Source organism: Hippoglossus stenolepis, chromosome 15, assembly GCF_022539355.2.
Source record: "Hippoglossus stenolepis isolate QCI-W04-F060 chromosome 15, HSTE1.2, whole genome shotgun sequence".
Lineage (NCBI taxonomy): Eukaryota > Metazoa > Chordata > Actinopteri > Pleuronectiformes > Pleuronectidae > Hippoglossus > Hippoglossus stenolepis.
The window spans coordinates 10,511,399-10,538,971 of record NC_061497.1 but is presented as its reverse complement, the minus strand read 5'-3'; the positions used below and the strand labels follow the sequence as shown (position 1 = coordinate 10,538,971).

Genomic DNA, 27,573 nt, shown 5'->3' with positions numbered 1-27,573 from the left:
AGGGAAAGAGAAAACAACAAAAATGCATTATGTATGTAACCATCTTAATGTACAGTCTGTGGTTCTAATAGGCTGGACCTCATATGAAGAATATATTTACCATTTGCCGAACAGAAGTCTGTGACTGCTGTTGTCTTTGCTAGTGAAGTTCCAATTTTTTTCCACAAATCCAGAAACACAACTGGATCTAAACTTGAAGATCCAGAGCCCTTTTCATGCTGTTAAAAAAAAAAAGAAACATCAAAAGGAAAACACAGGAAAATATTAAAGGTCTTCTTCTGGGATTCATCACGTACATTTTTTAAAATTACATTACAGGTATTGTCTGACCTCAGAGAGTGTGTGTAGGAGTAGAGACAGCAGACCATCACAAAGCCCCCAGCCGGAGGGAAGAGGAAGCAGCGGCTGACGAGACAAGAGGAGAGTGAAGCACTTCAAACAGAGGAGGATCACTTTAAACTTTACATCAAAAACTGATAAAAGTATACTGCAGAGTAAATTAATCATCACTGATTCAGTACCTCATACAGTGTTGGAGGAAGTAAAACATTTTACAAGTTAGACCAATATGGACTCAAGTAAAAGTAACACTACCACATTACTTTTTTACTTGAGTAAAAGTGCTTCTAGTGCTTCTTGCTTTTAAATATACTTCCCCAGTGTGGCCTATCCGCTAATTCTACTACATCATTAACTCTGTCTAGTGCATATTTTGTTTAATACAAGAATAATAGAGACTCTGACATATTAATACAAAATGTTGCTGCTGATACTGCTGAAAACACTCAAATTAATTAATGGTGAAATCTAAGCAGCCACTGGTCTCTTCTACATCCATTTCAGTTGTTTCTACTTCACCAGTGATGCTGCTGCTGGAGGCGGGGTCTAATTGTCTTCTTTGACTGGATCAGTGCAACAAATCCCCTCATGCTATTTATTACTCTTAAAAAGTATATAAAACAATATGAACATGTAACACATCATATTGTGAAAATGCAGTTGAGTACAGATGCCTGCTGATATATGTGGTGGATTAAAACAGTCCCTGAAATCAAATCTACCCAAGTACAGAAACATGAAAATGTACTGAATGTACTTTGCTACATCCCAACACTGACCTCACATGAGTCCGAAAGCAGGTTTTGCAGCAGGGAGGTTAGACTGTTCACATCAGCTTTGACATCGACGTTATGTTGTGTAAACAGACACAAAACAGACGCAGCCAAAGGCTAAAAAAGAGAAGCAGTTACAGTATATCAGACAACTGGCCAGAGTCATTGTAAATGATATGTGAACATGGTTGACAGCTCCTTTGGACTAACTTGAGTGGGTACTTACTGACAAAGGAAAGAAATCTGGTTGACTAAGAATTGCGAGAAAGGGCTTGGTGAACTCTTCCAGTCTAGAGTAAGAGAACAGTTGATGAGCTGCATTAGATGAAGGACTGTGATGTATGATACACACAGTATTCAACACATGAAAGGAATCAGCTTCAGTGAAGACCAAAACAAACCTGTGATCTTCTTCTATCGAGTCGGGATGTTTATCCCAGTAGATCATGACGACTGCGATAATTTCTCCAAGTGCTGACACACTCCACGGTCGCTGAGCAGGAAAGACACATACCAGAAAGGTCAGATCTATTGTTGACTGATGCCTGACAATGCATTAATGAGTAAGTGATATGTAACCAACCGGGACGTAGTCTGAGTTTTCTACAGTAACGTGGACAACGTCCAAGAGGACATGGGGTAGTCCCAGTTCCTGGCCAATGTAGTTGGACTTCTTAAGGTCAGGGGTCTGAAGCAGGTTGCGCAAGACCTTCAGCGGTTGGAGAATCTGCCATGCTTCTTCAACAGCGCCACCTGTTAACTAATCAAACAATAATAAAGAAGAGATTAAATTTAAAATCCTCGCTGAGGAAGTGTTGATTTATGCACAATTGAAAATTTTACCTAATTACCTGAATTTTAAAAAACAGAATCTTGGCTCTAAGTTGAGGTATAATGGTGTTGTAGTTAAACTGCTCTCCCTGCTGTTTGCTCTGATCTGATTCTTGGGCCAGTTTTTCCCAGTACTCCACACTGTCAACATTCTGAAAGGGCGAGACAAGACAGCAAACACTTTATTTATTACAAGGGCACATTTGCTAGTGCAAGAGAATGTATACATATATAATGGAACAAGACACTAAAAATGAAATGTCTTTATATCACCAAAAAAAATAAAATACCAGCACTGACCTGCTGGTTATGACTGGTCTGTTTGTTGTCATTGCGTCTACTCAGCAGTCGTGGGCCGACCTTCACAGACAGAAATTCCTTTTCGTAGTCTATGCTGATCTGACCCCTGCAGAGGTAATACCCATAGCGGTGAACACACACTTAAGCCTGCTCTGGTTATATATTGTATCTTTATTCCTAACTTCCATTAATACCTGGGTTTTGATCTCACGCAGGCTTGAGTCTTTGGGTTGAGGACTTGATTGGCAGCTTCGGATTTAGCTCTGACAGAATCACCTGGGGTTACAGAACCATCACTGGGGTGGGGCGTGGCTCTGCGGAGTTTTGTTGCTTTTGCGGAGTCGACCCTTTTATTTCCCAGTCCATGCTTTTTAACCTAGTAATGTACACAGAACAGTTTATAGCTCCTCCATGGATTTCAATGGGACTAATTCAATGAAGGAAAATGAACTGGCTTCTCACTTCAGCTTTAGCACAATCTACTGGTTTCTCTCGGCCACTGTTGTCCCTCTGCTCCAAGTCATTTCGCAGTAATCTATTACGTCCAGAAGTCGGTACAGTCTTCGCTGCCACTTGCTGAAGTTTAAGCGCCATCATGTCAGGGCTGGGTGAGATGGTCAGAGGGCTGAAAACATTTGTTTCTGCCAGCACTGTACCAACACATCAAAATGGGGATACAACAGACATCAGAATTAGCTGAAAACGGTAGATTAGAATGATGCATTCTTGGAAATTGTTTATTTCACAATCTCTTAAAATCTTAAAGCATCACCTAGAACACAGTCAGCGACAAAGGGATGGTGCAGGAGATCTGGCCATGTCAACCGCTTCTCAGGGTCTTTGGTCAACAAACCTTTCAGAAAACTCTGCAAGGAAAATATTAGATAAGTCAATTTATTCTGTCCCAACAAAAAAATAAAAAAATAAATGAAGTCCCCCTTTAGCAGGTCTATAACTGAAGATACTGGGGTCATGTTCTCAGTATAGTCGCTTTCAGACATGCTCTGAATTTCAAATAATCTCCTGACATTATCCGCAGGGGCTGTATGTGAGAAGACTAATGTCCCAGTCAAATGCTCCAGACCTTCTCCAGAGTTTCTCTGACCAGCCCTCTTGTAAAAACTCTGAATAATGTCTGAATTAACCCATGTTAGAATACAGCAGGACACAGCTGGAGGATTCACAGCAAGTAAGTGGACATGTCTAACACATGATGAATAACCGTAGAAGTCTCGACCCTGTTGTGCTGACGTTCTCCAGAGTTTATGTCTAAAAACAGCTTATATCTGACTACTATGGGGACATCCTGTCCTTGAGAACATGTCTGAGTCGCCTCGCTGTAAAGAGGACTGATAAGACTTTATGTTTACGTTGTTAAATCAGCTGGCCCTTTTGGAAATCACATACTCGTACAGTGAAGCTGTTGGATTGGATCCATACATGATACAACATTGTTAAAATGTAGCGTTACTCTACCGTGCAGGGCTCGCTCATCGTGTCTGGCCATTTTACTTGATCTCTCACGATAAGTTGCACCAGGTGGAAGAGGGAGTTGCTGTAGAACGGTGGTGTGCCTGTGTGGAGCTCGTAGAGGATGCAGCCTAAAGACCAGAGGTCAGACGTGTGGTCATATGGCTTCTCATCCACCAGCTCAGGAGACATGTACAGCGGCGTTCCCTTGATAGAAGTCAGCACCAAGGTGGAGGTGCTCATGAACCTGGCAAACCTACAGGAAGATTGCAACACATATTGTTATCCTGTGTGGAAAGAGTTAATACAGATACCTTTGCTTCAAAAATAATAAATGTACTGTACCTACCCAAAGTCACAGAGTTTCACCACCCCACCTTTCCCCAAGAGTATGTTTTGTGGTTTCATGTCACGATGAAGAATGCGATGGGAGTGTAAATAATACAGGGCTGAGACCAGCTGGCAGGCGATCTCACGCACCTGAGAAGGAAGGAAGGGGGAGCAAAAGGTTCATGTGAAAACTGTTAAGTCTAGTAATAATAATAATAACAAAAAATAATAATGCTAATACTAATTTTATATGTATAGCGCTTTTAACGATGCTCAGACACTTTACATAAGATTAAAAAAGAACAAGTTGAAGCTTCTTAACACTGGCTTCCATTACGTTTTAGAATTGATTTTAAGTTTCTTTTAATAACTTAAAGGGCACTTATTTGTCTGACTGCTCAATATATTGGGATCTTTCATCTTCATATAACCATATCAATTATTTTGGAGTCTAGCGGTTCAGTGACAGTGGCTACCTGGCTCTCCGGGAAGTTCCGTTCATCCTGAAGAATCTGGAACAACTGACGCTCTGCATACTCAGTCACAACCACAACCTGTTACAAAGGATTTCAGTCACCGGATTATGAAGACAGTGGGACAATAACAATCTGAGTGCGTTTTGCAACACGACAGTTCACACACGTGAGTTTCCGTGTCGAAGCTGTCATAGAGCTGGACGATGTGTGGATGCTGAAGATCGGTCATGATCTCGATCTCTCTCTTCAGGCTTCGCAGCTCCTTCTCGGATCGATCCACCTTCGGTATGAACTTCAGGGCCACCACCTGGAGGAAACACACGGTTCAAACCAAGTGGCGGACAGTCAAACAGCGGTCAAACTTGAATCCACACAGCTGCACTCACCTGACCCGTGCATCTATTCCTCCCTTTGTAAACTCGACCAAACGAGCCTTCACCCACCAGCTCCTGGACGCGGTACGAGTTCATGTCAACGAATTCTCAGTTAGGGCAAACTCAAATGGTGGCCACGGTAACCCGTAGAGACGCTTCCTGTGTCAACAGAAACTGCCACTGATATGTAAAGACGGCCGCATCTGATGGGTGCCACACTGTTTAACGGCAGCTGCCTTTGATGCCACACTGTTTGGCATCTGCCACTGTTGCCACACTGTTTGGAGGCAGCTGCCACAAGTGTTTGGGGACAGTTGTCACTGCCGCCCCACTGTCTCAGAGCAACTAAAGCTGTTTGTGATTTATTCAATGAGATATATACTGGTTCATGAAAGTTTATTAGAAAGTTTGTTGGCTCTCGGGGGGTTGGACTCAAAATGAATCAAGAAAAGCTCCAGATCTATCAGATTCATATGATATGATCTTGGTGTCCATGGATAGTTAAGAACCCAAAGACTATATTCCCAGTATCAGCTACTGTTGAAACATGAGCTACAGTGTGACTGATACTGTGCCTGAGTAAACTGATAAACCAAAGGGAAAATTTACATTTTCATCCTTGCCTTAAATTCTACATAAGACGGTGAATAGCCCCATGATGGCAATGATGCACGGAGATGCCACTGCTCATGTAGGAATTTATTGAATACAACTGTACCAAAGTAGATGGAAGTACTACAAAGGAACAAAGTTCGTAGTAACGTTAGGACCAGGCACACTCTCCATTTATATTTATTCTCTCTAGGCTGAATACATGTATTCAGTGTTTTTGTGTTACAAGACAGCAAAGAGAGACTCACAATTTGAGTTTACAATTGCATATAAACCATTTACAGTTTTATTTACTATCATAAGTTGACTTTGTCCCAAATGTTTCTCTTAGGACGGGATCTGCTGTGGCAACTGACAGCTGCCTCAAATCGCGGCAGCTGCCTTTACAAATCAGTGGCGGTGCCGTTGTGACCGGAAGTGCCTCTACGAGCTGCCGCTGCCACGATTTGAAAAAAAAAAACCACTCTTCAGAGTTTGACTAAACTTAGGTATATAGTCAAACTTTGTATGCGTAGAAGTTCAGTCGCTTTTTTGAAAATTTTTAAACATTTATTTACAACGAAAAAATAAATTCGGAGCTGGCTTTTCTGTGGACAGCCCAAAAGCAAGGGTCCCTAGCCCTAGCAACCGCTGCTGCTTCCCTGGCACCTGAAAACAAAGCATGCGGCTGATTTCGTTCAGTCAATAAAATACGCTTTCTTCAAAAAACCTGAAAACTAGATGAAACATTCATTAATATAATAATTAATATAATTGTCTAACTTGCTGCTGTCATCCTGTTTGAGTCTCCAGCTCCACTGCACTAACATCTACTCACAAAATAACCATTATACATCAATGTTGAGCAGACAATAAAACTATTGTTTTGAATCAGCATGCTATCATTTTCTTTTTCCATCCAAAAGGTTCATTTACACTTCTCCTAAGCTTGTAGGGACGGATGCAGGCTCAAACAATGTCTCTAAGTAGAGAAAATACCTCCCCAACAGGCCCCTGATGAAACCACATGTAAACTCAATAGTTGCACATTTTTATTGGGATCTGCACCCAATTTCACACACTCATAAACATCAGTCCACTTAAAACATGCCTGTTTTTTTTCCCATCAAGATCCATAAATTGTGCTTATAGAAATCGGTGCAAATGTTGAAAGACACCCTAAAACCCAACCCATTCTTCCTGAGCCCATGTCCCATCCTTTCACTAATTTGTGGACATCTGGCTTGGTTGGCGGTAGTAAAAAGTAATGAATGTGCATTCATTTATAATCACATCCATCAAAACTACACTGTAAATAATCACAATGTTCAAGAGGAGTAGTGAAAGGTTCGACCACAGTTGTCCAAGAATATTTATTGATTCTCTATTGATGGAAATAATGTGCAAATAGGATTGTTTTGACCATAATTTGATACAAACACCACCCCATATTAAAAAAGGTTTGACCACAGCCATGTGTGCACAGTATGCTCTTCAGCTGTTACTGGTATTGTTATACAATGTAACATGTTGTAGATGTCCTCTCTGATAGAATGACTCCTCTCGACCGTCATCTTCTTTCTCTTTGTGGTAGAAGGTGCTCTGCTGTTTGGAGGAACTGACTCATGAAGCATTTGGAACTTGTTGATATCTGTTGATCTAAAAAGACAAAAAAAAACAATGCATACAGTATATGAACATGTTCAGTCACAGAGTGAAACAACGGATCAGTTAACACATATGTGTTATGAAGCAACTTTTTATGTTCACTCAATTACCAGCAAAGATAATTATGATATTATTAATGAGTGGGTCCATTTGTCCACGACTGTGATATGAAATGCTGCTTTTTGTTTTATTGGTAAAATTTCCATGAACTTTGATGCCAACATACAATGAGTATGATTTAAATGACCCACTGACCTTTAGGCTACAGCACCACCATCAGGTCAAAACACCCCCTTGAGAGCAGAACATCTCAAGGACACTTGACAATTAATATTCATGGACACTAGACAATTACGATTAATGTTAATCTAACTTGCACTCTGCTTATATTTTTAGTTTTTGTGGCCAAAAATGTCATCAAATCAACTGTGTGCATTTGCCGCTGTAAGATTCAACAAATTCCTCTCTGGACTCAACATGAGCTCTACTCTAGTGCCACCAAATGGCCAAACTTTAAGTCTAACTGCATTATGAGCAAAATCTGTGTCGCTCTGTTCACACATTTGTTGTGTGATGACAACCATTACAGGATATATGAGTCAATGTTTGGGGCTTACATTTGTTTTCTTACCTCAGCCAAATGCATCACTTGAGCATTTTGTGAGCGATACATAATTATTTTGCACTTTTTATTGACGAATCTTGCCAAAATCAAATGTGAGCATTAGCAGCACAACCAGAATTAGAAGCACAATGAAAACCACACAGAAGGATGGCTCTGAATTAAAAAAACAAAACAAGTAAACACTAAAAACAAGCATCAGCATCACACCACTCGATTCAGTTAAAATCACAGGACAGAATTCAATAATTCCAAGTATGTAGATATGTTATCCAAAGTACAACTTGGGATACTCATTCCCCAAAAATGACATACTGACCCTGAAATTGACTTTGCCCCAATGTGTGCTCAGTGCACATGAGAAAGAAGAGGTGCAAACTGGTGCAAACCAAAAGGAGGTTGGGCAGAAAGTGCATTTTTCACCTAATATCAACTGTGTCTTATCTTTATGCTGAGAATAGACACTACAGGTCCATGTCTGTATTTCTACCCCCACTCTGGTGATTTTATTGACAAGAACTGAGTAAATACATGATACAATAATGGAATAATAATTGAAATGTAAATAAACCATTTTAACCAATTCATCTACGATCAGAGGAGGCCCATTAATCTGTATTAAAAAGTTTGTGTTTAAAGCAGGAACATCAGTATCAAGGTGTATTTATCAATAAATGAAATATGTGTTACAGTAGCTGTTGTCCACAGCTTATCTCTACTGTATGAGAAGTTTCTCCTTCAGTTCATTATATTAAATCCCTGCAGCCATCTGAGGGCAGCAGGACTTATCAGACGCTGTGATACTCCCTCATACCAAGAGGTGGCAGAAGAATCAAAGTAACAAAGACTAAAACACAGTTTGGAGCTGAGGAGGAACTTTATATTATCAAACGTTCTCATTATGCAGAATGCTTCCACCCAGAGTGTTTAATAATAGTAAAGTATATTTTCTATTGATCTATATTATAGATCAATATTAAAGTGATTTTACTCTTGTTTATCAAGTACAGCTAAGTGAACTACTTATGTACTGATGAGTGGTTTAGACCATAACATATTCGATTTTTTCAATTAGTAACTAGATGTCAGATATACATGTTATGAAGTAAATAGTCATTTGCTGTTCCTGCAGCTCTATGATGTTTAAAATGTGGAAGTTATTTTAGCATCCTTGTTGGTTGAACATTAAAATTGGGGACAGAAGACTAATTTCTGTTGCTGTTTCAGTGAGAGAAAAACAGACCTAGAAATTGATTCCCCATGACTGGATGGGTTTATGCAGATTACGTGGAGTCAGGCAGTCTGCAGTCTGAAGCTCTCTCTGGAAGTGTGAGATGAACTAAACCATCACAGTGCGTTAACTTGGGACATGGTGATAGTGGCCGCAGAAAAAGCCTGCATGCATCCAATGAACGAGTCCAAAGCCTGGCCCCCTTCCTCCCTCCAGGAAAAAAAAAAGAAAAAAAAAAAAGAGAGCTTGAGTTTCCATATTTTTACACATGACGAAAATGCATTAAGTCCTCAGAAGGCAGCGGTCGACTCAGCACTCACACACAGGTGGAGGATGGGATTGGGTCATGACCAGGAGGAGTTTGCTCTGAGTGGACTTGTACGACCTGCACTGCTGTAGAGTCCCTGCGCGCTGGATTATGCTCTGCATGCTCATCTGTCACCGCTTCCACTGAGTTTCGCAGCTTCACCATCACCTTTGTTTTCTCCGCTCGTCATTCATTGCATTCTTCACTGAATGCAGGCATCGTCATGTTTATCAGAGCAACGTTTCTGCTCTTCTTTGTGGTCTCACTCCCAAAACCTGTGCGCTGCTTGGAAAGTGAACTCTGCTTCCCAGTTAGATTGGAAAACCATGACAGGAGGGATTTTGACAACGACGTGCATGTGCCCAGTGGGAAATGTCTCCTAAAGATACGAGCTTTCCAGCAGGAGTTAGTGATCGATTTGCATCAGGACTCTGAATTCATTGCGCCTTCCATTTCTAACCAAGACGCAGTCTGGCTCTCCAGCTCCGATGTGACAACTGACCTGAGCCGGTGTTTCTACTCCGGGTATGTGAACGATGATCGCTACTCGTACGCTGCTCTGAGCCTCTGTCGGGGTTTACACGGTGCATTTGGCTTCCAGGGATGGGAATATTTCATCAGCCCGGTGCAAAACGAAAGCAGGAGCATAGAAGGCGCTCACATCATCCGGCGCAGGGCCAGCAACAACCTGAAGCTCAATTCGACCTCGAGGTGCGCAGTGGACAGCGACATAAGTGTCCAGGATGCGCAATCGCTGGAGAAATACAAGCGACTGTCAGATCACAGCAATGTGACCGAAACAATGCTGAGGAGGATGGGGAGAGCCAAACGATTCGCCTCCGTCCCCCGATACGTGGAGACGCTCGTAGTGGCGGACGAGTCCATGGCGCAGTTCCACGGAGATGACCTCAAACACTACCTCCTGACACTAATGTCAGTGGCAGCGAGGCTCTACAAGCACCCCAGTATCCTCAACTCCATCAGCATCACAGTTGTGAAGATCGTGGTTATAACCGAGGAGGACAAAGGACCCAAGGTGTCCGGGAACGCAGCCATGACGCTGCGTAACTTTTGCACTTGGCAAAAAAAGCTGAACAAAAACAGCGACAAGCATCCAGACTACTGGGACACGGCGATACTATTCACCAGACAGGTAACAATGCTTTATTTCAACTCAAATTGCAGAGTGTGACGTAACAACAGAGCAGCAAATATGCAGTTCTATCAAGTTCGATTACGCACAGAAATGCGTGATTACGCGTTTCTGCAAATATACCAGTCCTGACATCTCAAATGAAATAAAACATTCCTCGTGCATGTTTACTTTTGATAAGAGAGGGAACTGGTTAATGCTGAAGACTTGACATGTCACCCTTCCCCTCCATCACTCCTGCTGTGTCAGTTAATTGGTTTGCTCTCAAAACATGCTCTGCACCTCGGGGAGATCAGGGAGCAACCTCTCAGTGAATAGCATCACCGCTTCGACACTGAGGCTGAGTCCCAGAGGAAGTTACTTGAGCTGAAAACAGCAACAATCTTGATTGCTCTTTGTGGAGGCCATGCATGCAAAGAGAGAGAGAGAGAGGGAGGAGGGAGGGAGGGAGGAGGAGGAGGAGGAGGAGGAGGGGGGGTGGGGGTTGTAGACTTGGAACCCTCCTTGGAGTGGAGAGTCTCCCTACACTCCCAAATATCTGGCAGAGGCCACAGGGTCAGAGATGAAGTAATTGCTCACATGCGTTGGTCAGTGTGTAACCCACTGAACTGTGATGAAACGTCTGCCTGATGGACATGGGCCAGTTTGATCTCACTGTGGTATTAAAGATTGGAATTTAGTGGACAGATCAACACGGCAGATGCAGATTCAATCACTGAGAAACAGAATATTATGCTGAAGTTCACCCAAAGGCTCAACTGCAGATGTAATCACAGTCTCTAGAATGAAAGGCGTTGAATGATCTTTGGCTATTGTCACTAACAAAACAGACACATAATCATATAAAACCTCAATTAAGCACTAGTTAAACCTGTAACTACCAAATATAATGTCTGTCAGTGTCCTCTGAGATCCACTAGTAGGAAGTGTCTTGTTTCTCTCAGTCTTCCTCCAGCTGTGGGTTTTCCAGTCCTTCCCACCACATTGCCTGCTCCTCATTAAACAGGCCCCTGAAGAGAGAGGGAGGGAGATGGAGGGAGAAGGGGGATTGGGGGGTTTCCTATGTTGATGTCAGCGATGTCACATCCCTCTGTGTTTAATGCCCCCACCTGCTCGCCCCACCTCTGAAACAAGCCGCTCCAGAGGGGCGGCTCTGCACAGCTGCAGTCAGCCTGCACAGATGCATCTTTTACAGCACATTTTTCATTCTGTCATGCACTTCCTCTCTCTCATTCATTCTTTCTGCTGCAAGGCTCCATTTGCACATTCAGAAAGCAGACCTATAGGGTGTTGCCAGGTTGTGGGACCATTCACAGCACTAGCAGAATTGAGGTTATACCTATTTGACACCAAAATAAGCAGGTATACACAGGTTTTAAAACATGGCTAAACAAAAACGCAATGCACTCCTTTCTCATTGCCAGTCGGAGTTTTCCTTTGTTTTTTTTTCCTTGGTGAGTCACGTTCAACGTCACAAATGCACTGGAAACTGAGAAGCTCTCCAACTTGCCGTCAGGGTTGCATCTTGCATGATACGAAGAAAAAAAAATCCTTGTTGCTGATGTAAAAAAAACAATGAGTACACAAACGTTCCTGGCTTTTTACGCACAAATGTTCAGAGACTGCCAAAATAAAGAAGAAGAAATTGGCGAGAGGAGCTGGAGCCGATAACCTGAGAGTCATTTGACCTGGGAGTAAATGCTGATTGTATCTGTTCCCACTGCAGACAAATGCCAGATGTTAGTGGGTGTCAGTGGGTTTTTTGACCAGTGTGGCTTCGGTCTGTAGTCAATTTAGGAGACCTTGCATTCACTGGGATTGGCCATAACCCTGTAGTGTAAAAAGACACATTTCTTCTGATGGAACTTCTTGCATTAATAGTGCAAGAAAAACAGAATAGCCATAGTTGGGTAAATATTGTGACTGTGTAGGTGCAAAGAGCAGCATTCAAGAGTGTACAACTAACAGGAAACGTAAATATTTAAGTTGTGTTTTGTCATGCTTCAACATCTCCCTCATCACCATCCAACAAACCAAGCTGCTGTTAAGTTACAACTCGAGCAAACGTGTAAATATGTCGTAGTAGTGACATTTTACTTTAACCTTAAATAGAAGGTGCTTATAGGATATTTTTCTGCACACATGTCCATCGACAAATCAGCTGAGGTCAAAACAGTCAAATCTGTTGATTCATGACTTGATGACTTGGACTTTGGTCAGTTCAGTCCGTGGTATTGTTTTGGTTTACAATAGTTTTCAATAAGTATTTAAAGCACGTCCAGTATATGTTGTTTACTAGCCCAAAGTCTAATTTGTATGGTTTTATGAAGACCCACTCAGAGTTGTCCAGAGGCAATTGCGGTTGTCTTTAAATTCTGCAGCTGGCGTGACTGTTGTGTTAAGAATGTTGCAAGTGAACTTGTTTCACAAAGTTCATTGTACGTACAAGAGCCATCCTCCAAAAGATTAAATCCAACTGTAAATCTGACTGATGCATTTCCCTTGAGAGAAGGGGTGGTACCTCTTTAACTCATAGCATGTTTGTTTTTGCTTTCATAATAGATGAGTTGAGAAAGAAAATATACACCCAAATAACATGTCTGCATGTCATAAACCCTGTCAGCGAAGCTGCTGAGTCAGACCTATTCTTCCACTCCTCATAGTCATTTAGTTTAGAAAGTGCTTAAAGAAGCTACGATACTTTTTAAGATGCATCTAAAACACAAACTTTAACAGCCTGGAGAGTAGTTAAAAGCTTGTAAATGTGTACACAAAATAAAATGCACATATTTCTTTGCTGAGATAACGTACTGATTTTAAATTGCAGAAACACAAAGATAGATGACAGATGTGGGAAATAGGTCAAAACAAAGAACAAACTCATTGACATAGCTGTTTCTTCTCCCTTATTTGTCTTGCAGGGTTGTTTTTTATAATTCTTTCCTCATAAATGGCCCAAACGTTCAGATGAACCCTGCACACAAGCACATCTGGATTAGATTTGCACCGACCAACAATTGTGGTTTTGCGGTTTATTCTAGGAATGATTTGTCACAGCACTCAAGGTCGTCTCTTGGATCTGTGCGTTTCGTGTGTGTAGATTCAGTGCAGCAGAGCATTGTAGCATCTGGGCGACACTACACCAGGGCTGTGCTTTATCTGTAATAGCTGACCACCGCTAGTTTTCCTGTGTTTTGGGGCATGGAGAGACAGTGCTGTTTAGGGAGCAGGCAGATGGGCGGTTCTCTGTGGCGGTTAGTGCCAAAGTTGTCCTGTGATTAGGAGGTTCAGCTCCAAATGGATACTCACTAAGATTAGGTTTTAAAAACCCTGTGGTGGGGAAATAGGTCATGTGGAAACTCTGCTCCAACATGGAAATGTTATGATTGGGGACAGTTACATTACCTCATGGGAGAAGGTGTATTCTAAACACTGTTGCCCACTAAAAACATTTAAAGACTGGGTGGTGGGAAGCTTTGCTTAACACTATCGAATCTTTTACCATAGTCTCAAGAAAACAAATATTCAGGTCATGTCAACAACAGAATTTAAAGGTCCCGAAAACCTATTTTATCAGTCAGCTTCTATGAAGGAGGTGTTCCTGCAATTTTTGTTTGTTGAAAGTGGCCTTGTCTTGTTTGGAAAAAAGGTAATGTCACTTTACTCTTTCTTTTAAAGATATCTTTTGAGCATTTTACCTATAGTCATAGGACAGGATAAGTATGAAATGCAGAGAGAGAGAGAGAGTGGGACCAAACCTGCGGCCGCTGCATGAGGACTGGAGCCTCCATATATGTCACATGTCACATAAGCACAAATGAGATGCATTTGAAATATAATAAGAAGAGAGTTGCTGGGTTGTTAGCTAATGGTCAAACCACATCTTCACAGTTCTGATGAGGCAGGAGATCATTTGTTCAAGTATAGTTTATTGCAACTTGGTTGTAATTTTATTATTATTATTTTTAAATGTTTCCTCACCAAGTTAATTGCTGAGGTCAGGGGACAAAAAAGGCATCACTAAAAATCAGTCACACAAGTTAAAGAGTCTCACCATCAGACCCCTTTCAAACTCCCACATTAACTGGATGTGTAAGGGAAAGAACACAAAGACCAAACCGTAAAATTAGTACCCAAACTGACCATTGTACCTGCTGTAGTTGTCTGCAGTTTGCTTGTGCAGTGAGGAAGTGTTGTGGACTTTTCTGAAGCTTAATTGAAGAGTTTTTTAAAAACACCAAATAAATTGGTTTAAATAATCCTGCAAAACTGTTGTCCGATCACCTGAAAGATCAAGTTACTTGCCCCACTGGACTTTGATTTATGTCACCATATTTCTAGATCAGAGCAAATGACCAGAGAATTGGAGAAGCCCATTCATCTAGTGGGATTGCCTGGGTGGGGGTGTCTGATGTTGAAAGATCCAAAACACAATGACCCCAGGTTATATCACTAATGATGTGTCCCAGATGTTTGTTAAAACCAGAGTACAGTCTTACCATAACAGATGGTGAAGGCCAAAGCTACAAAACATGAGACTCATATAGTAAAATACTGGAGTTTAAGAAAGTGTCATGTTCTGTAGCCCTGATCAGCTCAGACGAACTAATGCAAATTCTGTTTTTTCCTCCAGGACCTGTGTGGAGCTTCCACCTGTGACACTCTCGGCATGGCGGATGTTGGCACCATGTGTGACCCCAAGAGGAGCTGCTCTGTGATCGAAGAGGACGGCCTGCCTTCTGCCTTCACCACTGCCCATGAGCTTGGTGAGCTCCGCCAACACCATTCATCCTTAATTACACATTAGTACTGCAGCCTTTCCTATCGTCTGAATGCATATGCACTATGACAGATAAAAGCATCGGTGTGTTCTGACATCTTGTTCCCCGTCTCCAGGACACGTGTTCAACATGCCACACGACAACGTGAAGGCCTGCGAGGACGTGTTTGGCAAACTGCAGGACAACCACATGATGTCTCCCACACTTATTCAGATCAACCGCACCAGCCCCTGGTCCCACTGCAGTGCTGCCATCATCACTGAATTTCTGGACAGTGGGCACGGTGAGTTTCCACCACCCGTGTGCGCTAACAGCCCCACAGTGAGTTTAAAGAGGTGGGAAGCCAAAACACTTAAAAACAGACATGTAGTCAAAGATCTTCAGGCCGTCATGGTTAACAAACATGCAGCTATGGGCACTGATCACATAGAAGGAAAATACATTGTGATTGCAAAATTACCAATTGGTCCAATTACCACAAAACTCGATGGAAGAATTTGGTATGGGTCAGGGAAGAATTTGGTGCTGATCTGGATCAGGAGGCAGCTCCAGAAGATTTATTTCACTTTATTTAAAATTTTGAGATTAAACGTTTTTACATTTTACAAATTTCCCAGGAAGTAATTCATGGATCTTGATAAAAAAAAAAAGAAGAAGACATTTAGCGAACTGATACTGATGTGGGACATTTGGTGCAATTTGATTGAATTTGAGGGGACTGTTGGGCTTTGGCGGAGGTTTGTGCTCTACTGAGTGCTATGAATGGTTCTGTTTGTAACTGTATCAAGATGCTTTTCAGCTAGAATCTTCTCAGGTAAAAGCGAGAGCATGATTGAGTTTCAGCATCCATCTGCGCGTCAAATGTGACATCTGCCTAACCCATAGTGCCATGCTGATAGAAATGACTCGCGGAAGCCAAAAAGAAATTCATTTGGATGCAGACTGTTTGCCAAGCGGGCCCGACCACAGGACTTGGCCTCGAAGCAATGCTAGAATTTTATTTTAAAAATGCTCCCACATCTGTCCCAAATTAGAGGGCTTGTTCTGGGGAGAGTCACCGCAGTGGTTTGGATAGCGAGGTATATGTGCCCAGTGTTTCCCATGCAGGTTTACTCCAAATAGACAAACTCCTCTGCTCCTCTCTGTGTCCATTTTAGAGATGGCCTGAGTACAACAGAACGCTAACTAGTCCAGAGCAAGACGCAGAGGAACATTTTTTACTTGACAGGGAGTGATTGCTATCTGACGGTGTTGTGGATTGTTAGTCCTGGCCGTCTGTCATATATCTAGACTTCAAAAAGCTGTGGGGAGAAAAAAAAGCATGTTGCCACATGTTTGAGGCAGTTTTCATGCAGTTCTGCGCCCAGAATGATTCGGAACCTGTTTATTCATCCTCACACTAACACTCAGAATACAAGCTATTGTTTTCCATTATTGCTCTTTAGAGAGAGATTATGAAGGAAGAGGAGAGGCTCAGTTTATTCAGCGTGCACTATCAGTTAATCAGTGTGCTTTTTCTGCAAATTTTGTAATGCAATGGGGGAAAACTAATTTGCAACCACTTAGAGCTAATTCACCTCAACATGACATGGCATTAAAACAGCTCAAAGAATGTGGGCCCATGCTGCATCTCGAATCAGATATTTAATTTATTACACTTTCATGTAGTACATCATGTATACAGTTCACTGGCATAGTCTGTTAATTTCAACAGTGTCAGTGCCAGTGTTGTCTCAAATCAAACATGGCTGTTGTGTAATTGATAATCTCAACATTTAACCAGGCTTGTTGCCAAAGTATCTAGTGTCTGCTTTGCTCAATTAATTTAAAAATGAAAGTTTTTTTATGCAACATGGAAACTATAACCCGATTGGCGCCAAAAAATCTATCCTCCTTAATAAGTTGTTGGTCTTTCCTTTTCGCTACATAGGTAGAAAAGTGAATGTTGAAGGAGAGAAGTTTGCAGCATTTCAAATGCACTCAACCTTTTGTCAATTTTGAGTGCACCATCTGGGTATTTTTAGTGCACTGCATGTTGTCATTCTTGGCAAAGTGAATGCACGTATGCACTCAAAATAGCAAGTGTATGGAAGAGTATGGAAGGATGCAAATTGAAAGATAGCAGCAGTTTTTCTCCAGTGAAAATGACGAATGTGTTTCCACCTGCAATCTTGATCATCATAAAAGTTGAACTTTCTAATATAACTTTGTCCAAGTACAAGTCATGCAACAAGGGTGAGATGAAACATGAGAGCTGGAGCTTGGGGGGAGTTTAAGGATGGCATGGCGCAGGGGTGGATGTATGTGGGGGGAAATGTGCGTGTTTCGTGTGTATGTATCTGTGTGTGGTATGTGGCATCGACTGCATGCACAGCATCAAGCTGCACTTTCAGTTCAAAGAGCCCAGATCACAAAGGCAATAGCTGCTTACTGCCCCTAACCCACAATCCCACCCATACACATACGCATTTCATGAAAAGGATTATGGAAAGACTGACGCATAATTATAGAATGCATTGTTTTTCATGATTTTGGTAAAACATTGGAACTTAAAACTTTAATAAAAGTGTTTGCAGCTGGTATAGAGAAAACAGAGATGACAGCTGATATAGATTCAGTGTGTTACTTATTCTGAATCTGCCTCTTCTAGGGGAATGTTTGCTTGACCAGCCTCAGAAACCGCTGGCCCTCCCTGACTTGCTGCCTGGACTATCCTACGTCCTGGACCGTCAGTGTGAGCTTGCATTCGGAGAAGGCTCCAAGCCCTGTCCCTTCATGCAACCACCGTGTGGTCGTCTGTGGTGCACTGGAAAGTCTAATGGTCAATTGGTGTGCATGACTCGGCACTTCCCCTGGGCAGATGGGACCCAATGTGGGAATGGACTAGTGTGTGACCAAGGTGTCTGCTCTGACAGAAAGGTCCAAACTGTGAAGGTAAGACTCACACATGGACTCAGTTCTTGATAACATATACCTAGACTGGGGTTTGATAGGAAAGGTTTGATTATACCTTGTATTTGTGTATTCCCAGGTGGATGGCCGCTGGGGTAAGTGGGGCACATTTGGTTCCTGCTCGCGCACATGTGGAGGCGGTGTCCAACTGTCTAAAAGGGAGTGTAGCAACCCAGTTCCGTCAAATGGGGGTAAATACTGCCAAGGGGTTCGGGTCAAATACCGCTCCTGCAACCTGAACCACTGCCCTGACGAAGGTACGAGTCTCTCAAAACAGACAAGTATGTCCAATGACGTATTTTCCCCTGGGGCATTCTCACCTCTCACCTTCTGTACCTTCCCTCCCTCCCCTCTGTGCAGGTAAGACTTATCGTGAAGAGCAGTGTGAGAACGGTGGCCGGAATTTCAACAACAACCGCGTGGCTTCGTCTGTGGTGTGGGTACCAAAGTACTCAGGAGTATCCAGCGATGACAGGTGTAAACTCATCTGCAGGGCTAATGGCACCGGTTACTTCTACGTTCTGGCACCAAAGGTAATTTGATTGGTGATTAGAAAAAAATGTGACTAAAATAAGGTGAGATCTTGAGATATGAGTTCATGTTGGAGAATGCTAACGTGAGTAGGCCAGCTGCCTCTGGTCTGAGAGCGAAGGAAGGAATGAGGGAGAGGTGGAGGACAGTTTATCTCTTTCAGATAGCAGGGTGTGGAGTGAGCTTTAGCAGCAGTGAGGCAGAGTTCACACTTCACTCCATCATACCGGCCGAGGAGGAGTAGATTAGAGCACTCAGGGGACACGTAGCTCTGAATCACGGAGCAGCTGGATGTTTTAACCAAAGAGTCATTACTTTAAACCAAAACTGAGTTTACAGTACTGTGAAGCTGATCTGGTTGACAGCCTCGTGTCACATATATACAGTACACTATATCACATCATTCTGGTTTTGTATTGACTGTAAATAGTCTATAGGTGATAATGTCAAAGTTTACTCTATGTGCTTCCCTATTTCTTAAGAAAACAGGACAGTATATATTAGGATAAACGTTACCAGCTGACTGTATTGAAATAATGACGGAAAACAAACGGTTAAAGATGATTATGATTATAAAATAAGAACAGCTATAGAATAAGAAAGGATCTAGCCCCTTCAATAACCTGGGACAAAGATGTAAACCAAAGTGTATGTAGTTCACAAGGTCTTTGAGACAAGAGCTTTGTGTTTTTATGCCTCCGCACAGGCGACAGCCAATGGCTGGAGGCATTTTGTTTTCGGGTTGTCCTTCCATCCGTCCCATTCCCGTGCACATGTTATCTCAAGAATGCCTTGAGGGAATTTCTTCAAATTTAGTACAATTATTCACTTGGACTCAAGAATGAACTGATACGATTTTGGTGATAAAAGGTTAAGGTCACAGTGACCTCCCAAATCCCATTTGTTTGCCATGTAAAGGTGATATCTCTGGAATGCCATCAAGGAATCCTTTGACATTTGGCACAAATATTCACTTGGTCTCAAGGAGTAAAACACTTGATTTTAGTAGCCAAATGTCTTCACTTGGACTCAAAGATGAACTGAATACATTTTGGTGCCTGGAGGACAAAGGACAAGGTCACAGTGTCCTCACGTCCCTGTGAATGTGAAGTATCAGGACTGCCCATAGGGAATTTCATTACAGCTGATACAATTCACTTGGACTCACTGATTAACTGATTCAATTTTGGTGGTCAAAGGTCATAGGTCAAGGTGGCCTCATAAAACATTTTTTGCCTCATGTGATATCTCAAGACTGCTTGAGGGAATTTCTTCAACTTTTGATCAGTTGTAAAAGATAAAGTTATTACGTTTCAGTGGTCAAAGGTCACAGTGACCTTATATGAATCTGGAATATAAAGTCTGAAAATTTGCACGGAAACTGCACTGGTTGGCAGAGGCATACAACCGCAGTGGGGTAATTCTAGTTTTATAAAAGAATGTGGACTATATTGTGTACAGTCATCTGTCATGTTTCCTTTGACCTTTCACTGTGTGTGGACTTTTAAGTGTATATGAAAAGTTAACCTTGTGTTTCCAGGTTGTCGATGGGACTCCATGCTCCCCAGACTCCACAGGAGTGTGTGTCCAAGGAAAGTGCATCAAGGCTGGCTGTGATGTAAAAATTGGCTCCAACAAGAAGTTTGATATGTGTGGAATCTGTGGAGGTGATAACAAGGGATGCAAGAAGGTGTCGGGACTCTTCACAAAGCCTGCGTGAGTAAAACCCACAACGTCATGGGAGAGCCTTTAGAGAATACTGTTTATGTCATTCTTACATCAATATGATAGCATTATCAACTTCAGCCTTCTATTATAAGCTCTTATTGACTGTAATGTGTTTTGGCATGCAGGCACGGTTACAACTTTGTGGTAATGTTGCCAGTGGGTGCGGCCAACATAGACATCCGTCAGCGAGGCTACAAGGGAATCATGAGTGATGACAACTACTTAGCAGTGAAGAACAGCGAGGGCCATTACCTTCTTAATGGGAATTACGTTGTATCTGCTGGGGAGAGGGACATCATGATCAGGAGCAGCCTGCTGCGCTACAGTGGCACAGCTGGCCTCTCCGAGACACTGCAGGCTGTGAAGCCCTTGGGAGAAGCCCTGACTGTGGAGGTGCTGTGTGCAGGCCAGATGACGCCTCCTCGAATCCGTTACTCCTTCTACCTCGCACGTCAGACCAAGGAGGACAAGACTCAGAAGAAAGAGGGGCGTATTACTTCCCATAACAGTGTACTGGCGGAGTATAGTGTCAATGAGAAGGGAGGAGACACTCTGAAGGATGCTTACAGCAAGGAAGATCCTATTCTTGGGAAATGGATATCGACAGGCTGGGATGAATGCTCAGTGACCTGCGGCAGTGGTATCCAGAGGAGGATGGTGCAGTGTCTGAAACCAGATGGGAAGCCGGGATGGGAATGTGATTCTTCGCAAAGACCCGCAGCCACCAGGGTTTGTGGAGACCCGTGTCCTGAGTGGCATATTGGGCAGTGGTCACCTTGTTCCAGAACCTGTGGGAAGGGCTTCAAGAGACGACCATTGCACTGCAAAACTCAACCTGGGCATCTGCTCCCAAGGAACCACTGCTCTGGCTTACGCAAACCACAGGAGCTGGACTTCTGTAATCTAAGGCCTTGCTAGTGACTAAAACCATTAAAAATAAAATGTTGTATTAAAATGAATCCACATCCAAGTATTATACACACCATGGTTTTCAGGTTTTTTCCACCTGCATCATGGGACTGTTAGAGGATGATGGAAACTTGGAAGGAAAATGAGAATATTGGAAGGAGAGTGAAAGTCGCAGGATGAATGCCGGAAGATATTTTTCCCTGTCATTGCTCTGACTTCAAAAAGACATTATCCATGTCTAAATCTGATGGCAAAATAACATAATACAAGGTCAAATAATATTTAATTGAATCCCTTGTACAGTCTATGCAGAATGCCCATGTGCAAATAATCACTTTAGTTTACCTAATGTGTCAGGATGAATTATATATAATATTGTAACTGTGCAGGTTTCAAAATTTTAGTTGGATTGTACAAATAGATCAGTGCGGCCTGCTGGTTGGCCAGAAACATTACTCAATTTATTTTTCAAGAAGAAAACATAGGTTTGACAAAGCTTCGTAACCAAGTACCGACTAAAATGTCATTTCTGTTCCCTGCAAAACACTTTTACAGAGAAGGACATTTTTGTGCTTTCCACATTTTTTTGTACAGTTGATGCTAGTTACATGTGTTGCTACATCATTTATACAGGGAAAAAATGATATATATTGTCCAGTAAAAACCAGTGTGATTGTTACACATGCTTTACTCCAACAGTTTCACAGCAACAAATACTAACAATGGAGCCAGCATTTCTCATCATCACAAAAGCAGGAAGGAATCTCCAGCCTTGTAGACAGATTTTTCTGCAGACCTCACTCAGCACAGTCATGGAAACAGTTTTAACTAGAATTGGAGGTCACACTAGTGACTTTCATGACAGATAAAACTAAACAAGGCAGGCAACAATGACCGATGGGTTGCTCCCTGTCAGCTGGTGTGACTGCTAGCTCAGTGATTTCATCGGGCTACACCCAAACTTGCACAGCTCATTTCAGATATGGGCTTATCCTGATGTCTCACACGTTAACACACTCATGTGCATGCACATACCCACATGTATTGTGTTCAATTCCCGCCCTCTGTGTTCATCATGTTGATTGCTTCCTTCATCAGACCACAACAATTGTCTCCTCAGTTCATAGTGTTCAGCCAGTTGTGAAGCCTGTTAAGTCATGCCTGTCTGGCACAGTTACCACAGATAATTTATTATCAGTGAAACGATGAAGAGGGGGAAAAAAACTGGCAAGCCCTCTGTGATACTGTGCAGAATGTGTTTCAGTGGATCTCCTTGTTCATGGCCCCACAGTCTGAGCCAAGATGTTCTCTCTGCACACTCGATGAAATCCTGTAACCTATTATATTCTTGTTTTGTTTCTTAAAGGGTCACATTGTCCACTCCAATATCCAGCTGCAGGACAGATCCTCTGTTAGCTGGATTACTATTTTTATTTTTTTTATCTGCTTTTGCACTTTGTACAGCAAAAGAAACCAATGACCTACAGAGGCTGTACTGTATACTATGTATACATTTATTCAGCTCTGTGCAAAAAATAATGTAAATACTTTTTAAATACTTTTTTACACAGGTATTTGTAATTGTCTTTGACTTCAGAATATTTATTCCAAAAATAAAGCCATTAATGAAAAGTTATAACTCATACTGTGTTTTTTCAGTTCTGTGATTTAATGTCGGTTTTCGGGCCTGGCGCCTAAAGCCAAATTCAATTCATTCCAATGAAGTTGCTATGATCAGTACAAGGTCAAGGTAAAATCCTGCTCATTTTCTAACAATGAAATGCAGATTCGGGTTATATATCTCCACAAAGATCTTTATACAAAGGCCTGACCTCTGAGGGAACAGAGACTCAGAGAGGCCGGAAGTGGAGAGGTCACTGTACGTAGCTTATAGCTGTGTTTGCACTGTTCACTTTTATTAAACCTCTTCTGTAGAATTCCATGGTACAACTAGAAGGGCACTCAGAGAGCACAAACCTCCGTCATGGTCCAACAGTCCCTTTATGAAACCACATTTAATTTAACTTGATCTGGATTATTTAGATCTGCACCAAAAACATGGTGTAAATGAGGCCGTTTCGAGTCGAATATGAATGTCGGGGCTTGCAGACACTTGACACCACACAAGCATTATGGAGGCTTGTTATGTTGTTTATGTTGTTTTATACGTTTGAAGAAGCGGTCGCAATTGACTTCAATTGTATTGGATTCGGCTGCCACGCTGTTCACCCCTGAGACTCCACAAGTGTTTTGTGGACTCAAACACTTTGCCTACTCCTCCAAAAGCATTGAGGTGAGTAGATAATGAGGGTAATACATTTTTTCTGTGAACTATCCCTTTAAATATCCGGCGCCTAAATATGTCTGATTCTCAGATCAAAATCCATGAATTATATCTGAGGAAAAACAAAATCACAAAATAAAAAATGTTGAAATCTCCCAATGGTAAAGAAAGTGAAAGATGTCCCTGGAACCGCCCCTCTGATCTGGATCTGCACTAAAATATAATAGGTAGCTTCCTGACCCATCGCTGTTCATTCCACCAGTTTCATGGGAATCGATAACAGTAGTTGTTGTGCAATCTCACTAACTAACAGACAAACAAACAAATGTAGATGAACACATAACCTCTTTGGCTGAGGTAAATATAATTGTTAAATCAACTGTGTCAACTGTCCTGTGGGCAACCACGCTAAAACAATGAATTAACAAGCTTGCAAAAAAAACCTTGTCAACCTTGTAATCTGGGAAAACTTATTTTTTCCTCTTCAATAACTTTATATTGGATTGAATGGCTTAGGACAGTGCTAGTGTATTAGTGGTTAGCTAACTATGCAGCTACAGCACCAACAAGCAAAGTCAGTGGTCACTCTACCTCACCATGCTTCCAGAGTCAAATTTTTCTCAAAGATGAAATTTGCGGTGACACTTTCTGGCATGACCTACTCTTATAACTGTTTAACAGCTGCCACAGCCTAATGGACCAACAATTCAAGTCTTAACAAAATGATCCTGTGGAGGTCATGGCCTCTCGACCATTCAGAACTGAAGACGCATTCTGGTGAAAGGTGAAACGTCTTCAAGGAACTAAAGTAAGTCAAGCTGGCCTTGTCCCAGGTCCACCAGATAATATCAGCCTTCCTCTGATGCTGACAAGGGGTAAATATGTATAGTTCATAGTCCTGAAGAGGTTTGAAATTTTGCATTTAACAGCTTAAAAATCCAACTTCTCATTATAAGTAAGTCACTCTAGAGATGTTGACCATGTGTCATGGTTTTTCTTTAAACAATGAATGAATTTTTATAGACTAAAAATCCTGTCTTCAGGTTAAAGTAATGCATATTTCCCCCAAAATGTAAATGTCAGCGGAAGAAATAACCCACGCTGAGCGACCTTATAGCGAGGGTCGGCAAAAAATGTAACAGAAGAAGGAGAGGAAGCAGATGGAGGGTGGACTATAAAACATATGTGGGCACATGTGCATACTGTAGGAGAGATGGGTGGCCAGCACGCCCTGTAGCATTTCACTGTAGCCTCGAAACCCTGCCGTGCAATTGTATCATGGTTAACATTTCAGACATGCAACTACAGATATTTTCCACTGGGTGATGTGCACTCTTTTTCCTTGTCTGGGTCTGTGTCCAGTCCAAGAATGCAGCTGTGTGTGAGAAGGTGGAAAATCTGAATTGTGTAACTTTGACACGATGACTTATGCATGTCTGAGGACTTTGAGAAAAGGGTCAGAGTCTAGCATGGGAGGTCTTGTCCCAGACATTTTATGTCAAAAACGGCAGAATGGTCTGACCTACATTAGAGCAGATAGAGGAAAAGATGGAGGTGAGCCAATGGAAATATTTATTTGTTCCCCTCGTTGCCTCTTGCTTGGGATTGCAGTCATATCTAGTTGCAGGTTACATGGCTTTAATTGGGCCAGACTCCTTATCTACAAGATTGTTTGGTCCTAACAGCTTCTCTCAAGTGAATTTTTGGATTCGGAAAAATGTATCTAATTCACAAGGAGGCCCATGTTTTATTTGAACTAATTACTGTTAGAGTTATTGACCTACATAATTAGGTCTTTAAAGTAGTGCAGTTTATATAAACACTTTTCCATAAGAGTGATGCTAAGTGTTATATGTGTAGTTCTATAATTTTGCAGACTGTCACATGACTGCAAATCACAGGTTGGATTGTCGCCACTGGTCCTTTGAAAGATAACTGTTAACAATCAGCATGATACATGTGTGTATCAGTAAAACAATAGCACTGTACTCTATTTAGAAATTTAGGAACAAGATGACATCACTAAATAAATTCAAAAAATGTATTTCATAGAGAAATTTCTGACCAAACTGGCCTTTGTAAGAATCTATCTTCATCTACACATCAACTTCCTGGTCAACTTTACTTACTCTAATTATATGTGGACAAAGTGATATTGTGTAGTAAAGGATTTCTCCACAGACATTTGAGTGTTGCCTCCAAAGTGGTTGAGATAATCTGTCTAAATTGGTGGTTAGTTTATAATCCTGATTTTTTTTTTGGCCCAATCAAATTCTATTGCAGAGATGCAGCAGTTTTCCAAGATCTTACTTTGGCGAGTACATTATAACCAGAAAAAACTACTACAAATCAGAATGACCTTTTATCCTGGAGCAAAACACAAAACCACTAACTGCCCCTACTGTTTGTAAGTCTTTACTTCCTTTTAGTTTGGATTAAATCTGCAAACAGTTAAGTTCTGTTTCACTCACCACTGCTGTGAAGACTTGATATTGAACCACAACCTCCACTAGCTTCACTCAGCCACCAGTGCAACATGCAATTAAAAAGAATAACACAAATTCCTCTGCTCCCTTAATATAGTTCCCCTACCAAGGAAAGCCTTCACCCTAATTAGTAAAGCCATTATGAGCCGGTTAAGAGTTTCTGGAGGTAATTAGAGTGAAGAGCCTGGTGACAAATTTTCGATGTGGCGTCTTCTGTCTGATCAGCAGCAGATTGTTGATTTTGCAGCTTTTTGCTGAGTCAGACGCACGGCACACCACAGAGCATTTTAAAGATATCCCCTCTCAAAGGCGTTCTTTGTGCACAGTCAATGTAATTTTGAATGCACCCTCATTAATGCGCATCTGTGAGGAGGTCTGCTGACTGCAGCAGGAACTGGATCAGTCTGCAAACAATAGTGATGACAGATCCACAGCTGACCTTTGTTCATTCAAAACTATTCTAATGATTCAGCTTGGTGTGGCTGAATTAAACTGCATGCCTGTTTGTTTTTTTTGACACATTCAGTTTTTTTGTGGGGTTGTGGCTTTTGTAATCTCTGTTAACATTATCAACAAGTCAAAAACAATTCTCAACACAACAGTATTTAGTCATTGCATTGTTGAAGAGTAAAGCTAAAAGGTACATCTACCAAAAACAGCAACTTAAAGGAAAGCTCAACAATGTTTGGGAGATACCCTTATTTATTTAAAAGGAGAAGTTTGATATCACTAACAATAATTGTATGGTTATATTGCTTCTGACAGCCAACTGAGCCAGCACAAACAGAAAGGTGTCCTATGGCTCTGTCCAAACATGGCAAAACCCGTTTGTGTTACTGGTTGCTGTTCAGGAGTCTCTGCTGATCCCTTAGCATCTGGTCCCAACCATAGACTGTAAATAAAGATTGACGACACGTCTCTGCTTCTTACCATTGCTCAAAAAATGTTGGTTTACAGTCTGCGATAATTTAGCCCTAATGAACATAACTCTTCAAACATTTTCTGAGGGTTAGATGAGAATGACTGATGCTAATAGCTAACATTTTCATGAACATATTCTCACTTAGTTATTCTAAGTTATTCTTACTTGTTCTCTTAATTATTTGGAAACTACAGGAATATCTTGTTGATGCAAAGATTCAGCAAAAAATGAATCTTGTAGCATAGTGTGATTGCAGCACTGGGGCTTAGCCTGACAAAGATTGTTCCATTACGCGTAACAGTCACCTTTGACCTTGCTAGAGGGGAAACGTGTATGAGGACAGAGAAAGAATTGCGGTGGAAATTTGGTCAACAAACGAGGTTCTGAGACAAGTTGTCTTTGTACATTTATTTGTAAAAAGCTTTCTGCAGAAAGGATCACACAGGCAAGGTGGAGGTTGCAAGTGTGATTAAATGTGAAGTGTCTGTGCTCATATTTAAGTATCTCTGTCTGGG

The 27,573-nt window shown here is 41.7% G+C and overlaps 2 protein-coding genes across 2 annotated transcripts in view; one reads left to right on the top strand and one right to left on the bottom strand.

Annotated features, from left to right (window-relative positions):
* The window catches only part of stk36 (serine/threonine kinase 36 (fused homolog, Drosophila)), a 72,984-nt gene that overhangs the window by 2,517 nt on the left and 42,894 nt on the right, over positions 1 to 27,573 (bottom strand). The window contains 16 exon segments of the mRNA XM_047343479.1: positions 101 to 218; positions 331 to 405; positions 1,119 to 1,229; positions 1,339 to 1,402; positions 1,514 to 1,605; positions 1,696 to 1,872; positions 1,964 to 2,095; positions 2,244 to 2,349; positions 2,438 to 2,619; positions 2,706 to 2,893; positions 3,016 to 3,109; positions 3,720 to 3,969; positions 4,063 to 4,193; positions 4,520 to 4,597; positions 4,686 to 4,826; positions 4,906 to 7,143. Coding sequence (XP_047199435.1) covers positions 101 to 218; positions 331 to 405; positions 1,119 to 1,229; positions 1,339 to 1,402; positions 1,514 to 1,605; positions 1,696 to 1,872; positions 1,964 to 2,095; positions 2,244 to 2,349; positions 2,438 to 2,619; positions 2,706 to 2,893; positions 3,016 to 3,109; positions 3,720 to 3,969; positions 4,063 to 4,193; positions 4,520 to 4,597; positions 4,686 to 4,826; positions 4,906 to 4,989 — 2,023 coding nt within the window. The 5' untranslated portion in view covers positions 4,990 to 7,143.
* Positions 9,264 to 23,002, top strand: adamts15a (ADAM metallopeptidase with thrombospondin type 1 motif, 15a). Its single transcript, XM_047343480.1, has 8 exons — positions 9,264 to 10,465; positions 15,099 to 15,231; positions 15,362 to 15,529; positions 17,897 to 18,180; positions 18,278 to 18,455; positions 18,559 to 18,731; positions 20,270 to 20,445; positions 20,583 to 23,002. Exons 1-8 carry the CDS (start codon positions 9,536 to 9,538, stop codon positions 21,373 to 21,375), a joined length of 2,835 nt encoding a protein of 944 aa, XP_047199436.1. The 5' UTR covers positions 9,264 to 9,535; the 3' UTR covers positions 21,376 to 23,002.

Excerpts from the sequence above, each read along its gene's own strand:
- adamts15a (XM_047343480.1), top strand. The coding sequence starts at position 9,536 with ATGTTTATCAGAGCAACGTTTCTGCTCTTCTTTGTGGTCTCACTCCCA. Across the intron at positions 10,466-15,098 it reads CGATACTATTCACCAGACAG|GACCTGTGTGGAGCTTCCAC; the intron begins GTAACAATGCTT and ends TTTTTCCTCCAG. Across the intron at positions 18,732-20,269 it reads TCTACGTTCTGGCACCAAAG|GTTGTCGATGGGACTCCATG; the intron begins GTAATTTGATTG and ends TTGTGTTTCCAG.